The sequence below is a fragment of the Microcaecilia unicolor genome, chromosome 3, assembly GCF_901765095.1.
Source record: "Microcaecilia unicolor chromosome 3, aMicUni1.1, whole genome shotgun sequence".
Taxonomy (NCBI): domain Eukaryota; kingdom Metazoa; phylum Chordata; class Amphibia; order Gymnophiona; family Siphonopidae; genus Microcaecilia; species Microcaecilia unicolor.
Window position 1 is genome coordinate 60,993,060 of NC_044033.1, and position 12,294 is coordinate 61,005,353.

The 12,294-nt window shown below is 40.2% G+C and overlaps 1 protein-coding gene across 6 annotated transcripts in view; it reads right to left on the reverse strand.

Moving 5' to 3' along the window:
- Window positions 1-12,294, reverse strand: part of DISP1 (dispatched RND transporter family member 1) — a 400,222-nt gene that overhangs the window by 59,951 nt on the left and 327,977 nt on the right. For all 6 annotated transcript variants that reach the window (XM_030195975.1, XM_030195976.1, XM_030195980.1 and 3 more), the window contains 2 exons: window positions 2,107-2,234; window positions 703-800 (listed from right to left, as the gene is read on the reverse strand). In XM_030195975.1, coding sequence (XP_030051835.1) covers window positions 703-800; window positions 2,107-2,234 — 226 coding nt within the window. The remainder of the gene's footprint in view (window positions 1-702; window positions 801-2,106; window positions 2,235-12,294) is intronic.

A 12,294-nucleotide genomic window follows, 5' to 3' on the forward strand; every position in this document is an offset into this window, starting at 1 on the left:
CTGCTTGGCCAGTGCTGTAATTTCATTTTTTACATGCACCAGAAAATATGTTTTATTTTCTAGCGCGCGGCAAAAATCAGGCGGTAACTCCGACTTGACACGCGTAGGCGATTACCGCACGGTTAATGCGCGAGACCGTACTGCTAAATCAATGGCTGGTGGTAAGGTCTCGGACACAAAATGGACGCGCGCCAATTTTTATTTTGCCGCACGTCCATTTTTGGCAAAAGTTTTTAGAAAGGCCTTTTTTTTTTTTCCACAGATCTGTGCGTGCCCAAAACCTGTGCCTACACTACAACAGGCCATTTTTCAGTGCACCTTAGTAAAATGACCCCTAAGTACATAAACACTGTATAGTGCTACTGGTAATCTGGTCTTGCTCAAAACATACATCTGAAAGGTACATAAAGGGATCACAAAGCATCAATGTTCACTGCCAGCATCTGGAGCAAAATGAGAAAGAGCATACAGGAATCTACAAGGGATACATCACTCTTTTTAATACTGTTTCTGGGAGTCCAGAAGTAAGAGTATTACAATGAAATACATTTTAATATAGTTCAGGTGATGCTTGGACCTAGAGTATAAATAGATCAATGTCGAAGGAACATTTAAGCCAGGTTTATGATAAAAAGGAGCCTTAGAGAAACATAGTGGCAGCATAAAATGGAAAGATTTGTAAACTTTGATAACACTACTTACTTGGAATGTCACAGAAGAAACTGTCCTTGTGGAAATTCCAATCTGCTTCTCTCTTCTCTCTTTCATAGTGGTCATCAGACCATCTGTCATCTCGATGACTAATTTAAGAAAATAAAGATTCAGTACAGCATAATTGCTTATCTTTTCTCTAATGATAGCAACACACTGAGCCAAACAGGTGGGCTTTTGTAACTCCATCTTAAGGTTAGTTTTGAAAAGGTTTTATGTATAAAGGTGTGCCATAACATGAGGTCTGATGATTAAGATTACAGATAGTTTACAAAGATGCATTTTAAAGAAAGAAGAATGCCTATTATCCTAGTTATGAGATTGGAAATTTAACCAGCAAAGACAGCATATTTGGATTTTAACTAGAATTATTTTGTAACTACATACTAAACGTTTTTTTAAAAATTGCATTGTATTGTATTTGCATGAATTCAAATCACCGTAGGCAATTATTTTGAAATGAAAAGACAGGACAGAAACAGAAATGAAAGTGATAAATAAGATCCCATAAAAAAATAAAAGACACACTGAAAATCTCAGTAGCCTGGGGCGAATGCTGGTCATCATAACCATGTCTAATTCCAAAGAGATAAATATAATTTATCAGTGCACGTCCTTCTGCTGGAAATGGATTAGAATAGTAATCTTTTGGAAAACTAGCAGATACCTGCTCCTTTAACAAGATATTTAATACTAAAGACTAAAGCAGTGGTTCCCAAACTGTGGTGTCACACCATGAGTGGATACGGTCACAGAAACAGAGGTGCTCCCCCTCAGTCAGGACCACACTTGCTCAGTGCTTGTGCATGCGTGAAAACTGAGCATGTTCAGAGGGGCCCGTGTCAGCTCGAGGCAACTGATTCCGGCTGCCATTTGGAGGAACGCCGGCTGCCCGAGGAGGAAGTCTTCATCTGGCGGGCTTTAGGGATCCCTGCCAGCCATAGCAAGTGTTACAATTTTGGGTGGGCCTGAGTCCAAGTTGGGTGGGTCCCAGCCCACCCATAGCTACACCACTGGTCTGGACCTCCACAGTTACCTACGCCTAGTAAGCAGGAGAGCATATGATTCAGTGAATGTTCACAGACCCTGACCCCCTCTTCCTGTTAGACTAGAATCCTGTGGAAGGCATTGGGGTTTGTGAGTGCTCATTGACACAAAGGGCCCTGTGCAGACTCCTGTTGTTGTTGACACCAATGGAGCTACTGCCTTCATGCTTTAAATAGTGTGTGGGGGGGGGGGGGGGGGGGAGGAAGTGGGGAGGTTCGTTATTTTATTTCCATGGTCATATAGAATCACGGGAACTTAAGTGTTCAAATAGGGTCATATTACATAAATGTTTGGAAAGCATTGGGACACCACAAACTCCTGGTAAATACTTTACAAAGAACCTATTACCTTTTTGCCTGTTCATCGGCATATTTAAACGGATAGTTTGCTAAAGTTGCTTTGTAGCCAGTATTTTTCACCATATTATTCCATGTAACCAGTCTCTGACCTATGGCTGTCCCTCTTGGTTCAAATCCCTGTAGAAGAACATAAGAGGAGGCTATTAATCTCATTTCTTCTTCAAGGCACACTTTAATAAAGAACAGAGACAAGCTGAATGACAAGGTGATGCACGGCCCTTACTGAGTGGCAGGCTAATTTTAGCCCTGCATCCTAAAGGTGAAATGATTCATACCAGGGGCACAGAATAATGATGGGCTACGCAAAGCTGTCAGAGCTATTATGGGTCCCTGGATATTTCATGTCTCAAGTAAAAAAAAACCTCTAATCAAAGACAATTGCTTCAGATCTTGCAACGCAAAAAAGTAGGCTAACTGGCTGCAATTATCCCAGGAGACTCAGCACACAGAATTGCTGTCAAAATATGGGATCATTTACCAGTGTTAGGTCTCACTTTTGTTCTCTGTTTACCCATGACAAGTTTAACGGAAGCTTTCCAACCGACATTGTTTCCCCAAACACTGCAGTGTATCATCAGAGTCATTTAAAAAAAAAGACAGTAATACATATTACAAAAATATATTACAGCTCATTAAGAAAAGAATGCCTGGCTTTGGAGTTCTAGATGAGAAACCACCCCTGTGCTCCAAATAAAATCATACATCTATTATTGCTGCATACATTTTATTACTACCAGAAAACAAAATGATAATACTGTGCTCTCAATTAATATTTGAAAACCTGATGAGGTTTTGTGCAGATAAATTAACAGCAAGTCTGGACTGCAGCGTTCTGTAGCTCTTGGAGAGTAGTTACCGCATGTGCATAACTACAGAAAATATATTATTTTAATTACCCAGATCCAGAAAAGCTTCGAAGCCCCACCGTGGCTACAATATTTACAGAACTTTGTTTATTCCTTTATCGTTCATCTTTAATTCATTCAGTTCTAATTTAAAAAGCATGGCCATTCTCCTCGATACTCAAGCGTTGTTACTTAACCACATGGAGCGTAATTTTATAACACGTTTTATAATGTGTGTATGTACTGTAATAAAACAAGCTCCCAGAATAAACCCAAGTAGCACACAAGCTCTTGCACAAAGTTCCACCTACTCTGAAGCAGGTGCTACTTTTTGCACGTATTCTGTGCATATATGTATGCATCTTGCTCCATCAAAAGGCCTCTATTCACCACCCACATGTATTTGTATTGCGTCTGTTTCCACACAGCTTTAACACAGCCATATTTAAAACGTACATTTATTTATTTTGTCGCATTTGTACCCCATATTTTCCCACCTATTTGCAGGCTCAATGTGGCTTACATAGTACCGTGAGGCAGAAGCTACCTCCGGTGGTGAAACAAATACAGAGTGATGTTATAGTCAGTGAGATAAATATATTACAGACACAATAGGGAATCGTAGAGAAGAGGAGTTATACAGAGTTCATTATAAGTTTTTGTTTCTTTGTGTAGCTGGGATAAGGCATTTAAGTTCGGTCAGTAGGGTATGCCTTTTCGAACAAGTTGGTCTTTAGTGATTTCCAGAAGTTGAGGTGGTCGTACGTTGTCTTTACGGCTTTTGGTAGTGCATTCCAGAGTTGCGTGCTTATATAGGAGAAGCTGGATCCATAAATTGATTTGTACTTAAGTCCTTTGCAGCCAAGGTGGTGAAGATTTAAGTATGTTCATGATGATCTGGTTGAGTTTCTGGCTGGCAGGTCTATGAGGTCATACATATATCCCGGGGCATCGCCATAGATAATCTTGTGGACCAGGGTGCAGATTTTTAAAGTAATACGTTCTTTGATTGGGAGCCAATGTAGTTTTTCTCGAAGGGGTTTGGCGCTTTCGAATTGTGATTTTCCAAATATAAGCCCGGCTGCTGTGTTTTGAGCGGTCTGCAGCTTCTTTATGAGTTGGTCTTTGCATCCTGTGTAAATTCCGTTGCAGTATTCGGCTTGGCTTAGTACCATTGATTATATCAGGTTATGGAACATTGCCCTAGGGAAGAATGGTTTTACACGTTTGAGTTTCCACATTGAGTGGAACATTTTCTTGACTGTAGAGTTAACTTGGCTCTCGAGTGTAAGGTTCCTGTCGATTGTGACACCAAGGATTTTCAGGTTATCTGAGATAGGGAGGGTGTAATCTGGGGTGATTAAGTTTGTAGGTATTCTCATGTAGTATTGGGATGAGAGGATGAGGCAATGTGTTTTATGGGCTAGATTCTATATATGGTGCCTGAAAAATCCTGACAAAAAATACGCCTAAATTTTGGCGTACTTTATAGAATAAGCCTAAATTTCTGTGTGGATTATAGAATACACCGAGTACAGTTACGCCAAATAAAACTTGGTATAAATCCTGACGCCTAAATTTGGCATGGACCGGGTGTATTCTGTAACAATGCACATAGATTTTAGAAACGTCCACAACCCACCTATTCCACGCCCATGGCTCTGCCCCCTTTTCAACTATGCAACTTAGAATTTACACGCACTACGTTGCAGAATACACTTAGACAGTCGTATGCATAAATTCTAATTAGTGTCAATAATTGCTTGTTAAATGGCAATTATCGGCGCTGACTGGCTTGTTAACTAATTAAGCTGCGCATGCAAATCCAGAATGTGACCGCAATTGTGTGTGCCACTTAAGTCACACCATATAGAATCCAGGAGCAAACACAAAAAATGCTTTATAATTATACCCCATAGTAGAAACAAATTAGAGGGGCCAAAGTACTGTAAAGTTGCAGCAGAATTTGGGGGGGTTACGTTCGCCACCAAAATTTTGCTTTAGAAAACAATGCATGCAATTCAATTCCTCCGTTCTAAGAGAAGGCAACACATGGTTTCTTTGCATGGGTCTAAAATTGCTCCTTGAAGTGCTGCGGAATGTAGGACTACAACTCCTAAATTTGATCAGGTTCTCTTACTTGTGAAGATGTACGCCATTGATTGCCAAAACCTAGATATGGGCTTGACTCTGTGCTCTCCTTTAACCTGTGACTTGCGTTTACTCTGCTAATAAATTTACAGCACTAATTCACTATGTCGGGACAGAAGAGAGGGGAAAGAAAGGAAATGGAGACTACAAAGGGGAAGTGGGAACAAAGTGAAGCTGAGGAAGGGAGATTCAGAGGAAAAGAGAAAGAAAAGAACAAGATACAGGAAGAGATAGGAAAATCTGGGAAAAGGAGTTAAAAGGAGCTGAACAGATGGGGAGGAAGGAGAAGAAAAAGGAGGAAATGCAGAAGACATTGAAAATATCAAATGTTAGTAAAATTCAAAACTTGAAGACTATGTCAGAAGTGGAAGAACATAAAGGTATACAAAGAGGAAAAAGCATTAAGAGAAGGGCAAAAGGATAAAAGAAAGTGCAAAATTGGGAGGACAGTATTCAAAGTTATTTCCATGGTAAAACAGTCATGGGGTTCCTTAAAAAAACAGGCTAACAGTAAGTAAAACATATAATAAAATAAATTTAAAATATACACTTGCAAAAATACCAAATCAATTCTTCACCTTTTGTAATATTAACACAATACAGGTATAAGCCCATATTCGATGTTAGGGGACTTTTACTAATGGGCATTAAGCCCTTAGGGCTTCTTTTACAAAGATGCACAGCAAATGAGAGGAAGCCTATAGAAACGGAATAGGTTCCCTCTCATTTGCTGCGTCAGGAATCGCTAGCACGGTTTAGTAAAAGAGGCCCTTAATACGTGGTTTGTGTGCAAGAATAGGCTACTGCACAAATGTGTTAAAGTGCTGTGCGGTATTTTCCCTGTTCTTGTGCACTAAACTGGTGTAGTATTTATTTTTAAAAAATATTTTTGGTAGCATGGCATGAGTGGGGGATGGATATGTTAGCATTATTCAAATAGCATGTTACGATGTAATATGCACTCTGGTTAATGTGGAGTTAATGCAGGAGCACGTCAATATTTTACAGGTCACATGCGCTAATGTCCTTCAATACAAACATGCTAAATTTGCATGTAGTGCACAGGAAAATCCCACGATCGGTTGCATTACCTGTAAATTTTAGCACATTTTAGTAAAAGGTCCCCTTAGAGACATTATACAACCAGACTACAGCTAAGTGCTTTTGGGGCCCTTTTACTAGTCCACACACGCATGTCAATTTTGAACTACAGCCTGGCTACCGAAAGGCCCGGGTGGTAATTTCATTTTTTTACGAGCGTCCACCAAGCACGCCAGAAATTTTCCAGCATGCGGTGCTAACCAGGCAGTAATCGGCATTATACGCGCGTAGACCATTACTGCCCGGTTAATGCTTGAGACTTTACCGCTAGGTCAATGGGTGGTGGTAAAGTCTCAGGCCCAAAATGAACGTGCACCAATTTGTATTATGCTGCAAAGTCCATTTTCAGCCCCCTCCCCCCCAAAAGGCCTTTTTTTTGCAAGCGAGCTGAAAAATGGACCTGCGCACATTCAATACACGTCTACACCAGCGCAGGCCATTTTTCGGTGCACCTTAGTAAAATCAAAATTGCCACGCATCCATTTTGGGTCTGCGACCTTACTGTCACAGCCATTGACGTAACGGTAACGTCTCAGACGGTAACTGGGAGGTAATGACCTACGCGTGCCAAATGCCACTTGGCACGCGACCGATATGCATGTCTAAAAATAAAAATGATTTTTCGGCCACATGTATTGGATGAGCTCCAAAAATGAAATTACCACAAGAGCCACGCGGCAGCCGGACAGTAACTTTTGGCACACATTGGGTGTGTGTAGAGCCTTACACAGCTTAGTAAAAGGGCCCCTAAATTACTTATATCCCACAAAATACATAAATTTATATGGCCAAAAAACCGTCAAAAAACCTTCCATATAATCATAAATTAATGTTCATTAAAAGCATTTGGTTTATCTCATCTTTTTAAGAGGATCAATTTTCATATATTCATCACTTTAAAATATCCAGTCCATGTTCAGAACATTCATCGAATAAGATGTATTGATGTCTTTAAATAAAAAGTTGAGCTCAATGGCTGCACCTGTCCTAACAGTGAATGATCACTGTCATACAGGTTATAACTAGCAAGAAAACCTCATCCTCACTCAAATATACAGCATATCCAATTTCTTTGTTTTAAAATCTTTACTATTCAGTTTTTAACAGGTACATCTATCCAAGTCAAGAACATTACATGCTCATTAACAGTAAATAGAACAGAAAAGCATATCCAATCATATCTTTTTATATAAAAAAATAAAATCCCAGGCAAATCAATGGCAAAAGTATAAAAGTGATTTATCTTGATGAATGTTTGCACATAAATTTAGTGGAGCTGCTCCCAGGGAATTAGAGAGGGATGACAACATGTATACCTTTGCATTTAAAAAAATACACACATTTTACTGGAACCCACAGAAAAAGGAAGTGTAGTTTCAAAAAGTACACACGTTTTTACTTTGAAAATTGGAGAAGAGAGAGTACAATTACCCATGGACTTTGTAGCCACAGGAGCAGTCTGAGAATTGCCCCCTAAGGGAAAAATTAAATAAGGCAACAAAATGAAGAAGAAATAAGATGGGAAATTGGAAGTTCTAGGCATTTTTCTTTCAAAATTAACCAGACAAGGTAATATAGCTGGTATGAAACAAGCCTCTCTACTAATATGATTACATCAGAAAGACTAATGCAGATTTGTTTTTGTTTTTTTTAATTACTATAAAAAGATTTAAAAGTACTAAAACAAGGGCTGGCTAGAAATGCTACAAAAGTGATTTGTTACCGCACAGACTGAAGTCTTCCTAAGCAGAAAATCTGCCAGAAGTCTATGCAACAGAGAGAGATCCCCTTCACTGCATGCACCAGTGGTGGCCAGCGATTAATAAACTTAGTGATACACCCTTATTCACCTTAGCAGAAGCTCCTCTCTCGGCCTTGCTCCTGACTGTAGCAACTCTTCAGTCTTACCTGGCGTAGCATCAGTTCCTGCTCTGTGTTATCGCTAACTCTCTTTCCCCCCACACTTGCTCCTCATAACAGCAGTTCCTGTACCCTAAACCCACATCTAGAGCAGCAGTTGTGCAATGCCCCCATGACATCCTCTGCTTGAGCAAATGACTGACTAGATCTACACCTTAGTCACACCAATGGTCCATGTGACCCGTCGCCATCAATCCCCTTGATCTAAATGAGGACATTTGTGGGGAAAAAACCTTCAGAAGGCAGTACAGGGGGCCATTAGTTGCATTCAGCTCAATATATTTATTTGTTACATTTGTATCCCACATTTTCCCACCTATTTGTAGGCTCAATGTGGCTTACATAGTACTGGAGAGGTGTTTGCAGACTCCGGTGTGAACAAATACAAAGTGATGTTGTGGTAAGATAAAGTTCATGTGGCTCAGCCACATTAGGGCATCGTATAACGGAAGAGTTGTGTTATGTCCATTATGTACTTTAGTTTTGTTGTGTTGCAGAGGTCAGGCATTTATGTTGGATCGGTAGGGTATGCCTTTTTAAACAGGTTAGTTTTTAGTGTTTTCCGGAAGTTTAGGTGATCGTACGTAGTATTCAAGGCTTTTGGTAATGCATTCCACAGTTGTGTGCTTATGTAGGAAAAACTGGATGCGAGGGTTCATTTGTATTTGAGTCCTTTGCAACTTGGGTAGTGCAGATTTAGGTACGTTCGTGTTAATTCGGATGTGTTTCTAGTTGGTAGGTCGATCAAGTCTGTCATGTATCTCGGGGCTTCACCGTAGATGATTTTGTGAACCAGAGTGCAGATTTTGAAAGCAATGCGTTCTTTGATCGGGAGCCAGTGTAGTTTTTCGCGGAGGGGTTTTGCGCTTTCAAATCGTGTTTTTCCGAAGATAAGCCTAGCTGCCATGTTTTGAGCGGTCTGAAGTTTCTTTAAGGTTTGGTTCTTTACATCCCGCATAAATTCCATTGCAGTAGTCTGCATGGCTTAGTGCCATTGATTGTACCAGTTTGTGAAATGTTTCCCTTGGGAAGAATTGCTTCACATGTTTGAGCTTCCACATTGAGTGGAACATTTTTTTTGTCGTGGATATCACTTGGCTCTCTAGTGTTAAGTTGCGGTCCATTGAAACGCTGAGGATTTTCAGGTTGTCTGATATAGGGAGGGTGGAATCTGTGGTGTTGATGATTGTGGGGTTGTCTGCGTTGTGTTGGAATGAGGGGATGAGACAGTGTGTTTTTTCCTTGTTGAGTTTTAGTTGAAATGCATTAGCCCAAGAGTCCACGATGTTTAAGCTGAGCTTGATTTCGTTGGTCATTTCTGTCCGGTTAGATTTGAAAGGGATGTATATTGTGACATCGTCTGCATAGATGAAAGGGTTAAAGCCTTGGTTGGATAAGGACTTGGCTAGTGGGGTCATCATTAGGTTGAAGAGGATCGGTGATAGCGGTGATCCTTGTGGTACTCCACAGTCTGCTTTCCACAGTGATGACATGTATGAGTTTGATTTTACTTGATATGTTCTTGTGGTTAGGAAACCGTTGATCCAGCTAAGTATGTTTCCACTGATCCCGAACTTATCTAGTAATCTTATTAATATATTATGGTTTACCATGTCGAATGCAGTAGATATGTCGAATTGGAGGAGGAGGATGTTTTTGCCTATTGCTATTTCCTGCTTGAATTTGGCTAGAAGAGTGAGTAGTACTGTTTCCTTGCTGTGGAGGGGGCGAAAACCTGACTGTGATTCGTGTAATACTGAGAATTTATTTATATAATCTGTAAGTTGTTTGGCTACCATGCTTTCCATCAGTTTGACTAACAACGGGATGGATGCTACTGGACGGTAGTTAGTGATTTCATTTGTTTTTTTTCTTGCTGTCTTTTGGTATCGGGGTGAGTAGGATGTTGCCATTTTCCTTAGGGAAGAGACCTTGCTGAAGCATGTAATTTAGGTGGGTTGTGAGGTCTGCTATGAAGCGGTCAGGGGCAGATTTCATTAGGTAGTTGGGGCAGGTATCTAGTTTGTAGTGAGTGTCGGAGAACTTGCTGATTGCCTGTGTAACTGTGTTGACGGTAAGTTGGGTGAAGTTTAACCAGGTTCGGTCTGCCGGGTATTCTCCAGTGGTTGGGTCCATCTCATTAAGGAAGTTTTCGATGTCAGTGTTGTCATGGGGTAGCGTGTTGCATAGGTTTACAATTTTTTCGTTGAAATACTTAGCAAGTTTATCTGCAGATGGGATGTCTGTATGCGTTGTAGTGACCAAGTTGGTGTCTAGGAGTTTGTTCACGAGTTGGTATAATTTCTTCGTGTCTTTGTAATCTGTCCCTATTTTAGTTTTATAGTATGATCTTTTGGTCTGTCTTACTGCATATTTGTATTTTCTTTTATGATTGTTTACATGGGTCGAGTGTGTGTTTGTCTTTTGTTTTTTTCCATGCTCGTTCGAGTTTCCTCGATTGTGTTTTTAGCTTTTTCAGTTCATTGTTGAACCATGGTATCGAGTTATGCTTTCGTGAGGTTCTTGTTCGTAAGGGTGCTATTTCATCTAGTATGCTATTTAGCTAATTTTATCCACACTCTCCCTTTTGCTTTCAATTTTTATTTTGGGTGGTATGATTATAAAATCTCTCTAATATGAGCACCATTGGCATGAATGTACATGAAGTGATTAGCAAACGTGAATCCAGGTATTCTCTAACTTCACGAACCTTTCCTCCTAAGAGGCTCACTCTTCCCACACTCATCAGCCTGCTCCCTGGCTCTCATCTCCCCCCCTCCACCACAATGCTCCCCAGCAGCAAATTCAAAACACAACTCTGCTACCAACAGACTTCTCTCCAACTGTGTGAAACTCAATTCCCCCACTTTCACAATTTATTTTGTGGCAAGTATGTCAGACAGACCTTCTGGGTAGGTGTGTATCTTCCAGCAGTAGCACAACTTTTCACTGAGTTTGTAAAAGAAATGCTCTTTTGTGAAGCTGTTCTAATGAATAACCTGATTTAGCAGCCTTTTCTCCAAATTACTTTTTGAATAGCTGCAGGGAAAGATCACATTACTGCTATAAGGCTGGGGCAGACAGTATAGGAGCCAATGTTACAAAATGATTGGGTTTGTTAAGCCTAACGGAAATTACCCCTTTATGGACACAATTGAGGAGTTTGCTCAATATTGAGGATACTCATGAACCCACAGAGCTGGCTCATATAGCAGAAAGACAAGTGAAGATGCTGCTACGTCAGTTTAGACACATGGGAGGTAATTCTATAAAGCAGATGCTAATAGTTACACACTGATTATGCATTCAAATGTTTAGATTAATGATATCTATGCATATGTGCAAGCATATACGTGCCTATACACTATTCTGTAACTATGTGAATATCCAAAAGTGTGTAGTTTACAGATGTGTATACATTTATTTATTTGGTGCATTTTTTACCCCGCATTTTCCCATATAAGCAGGCACAATGTGGCTTACATTAAGTCAAGAGGATACAATTCAATACAGAGATGGCACAGAAACAGAATGTGACAGGAGGGAAGGTACATATGGCACATGCCTACTTTCTTTACTAGAACATGTGCCTCTCAGGTGCCCTCTGGGCATCTATATATAGGCACACTGTTACAGAGTTAACAGCTTAATGTGAGAAGAGTCGATGAAGTAGCTTAACTTTAAAAAGTGTTCACTGAAGACAGAAGTCTACCAGTCATGGGTTACATGAAATTGCAGACACCATAGAAACAGATTTTTCCAGAGCTTTCTGGAAAGGGTAGAATCATTTTGCTGGCCATGGACACCCACAGCCCCCTTCAGTTTTGAAATGGATTTAAATTACTCAACTTTCCAAACCTGAGCTCAAGGCAATTTACATTTCAGACATTTCAATACAAAATTTTGACTAGGTGGTGAAAAACTCCAAAGGAGACAGAAGATCATTTGTGTGACTAGTGGAGTGCTGTCTTCAGGGAATACCTGTGACAGGCATACAATTTTGCTGTATCTGAAGACAAGAAGTACTACTATTACTAATCATTTCTATAGTGCTTCTAGATATATGCAGTGCTGTAGACATTATATGCAGGTACTTTCTCTCTCCCTAGAGGGTTCACAATCTAATTTTTTTGTACCAGGGAGGGGGGAACCATTTTTGT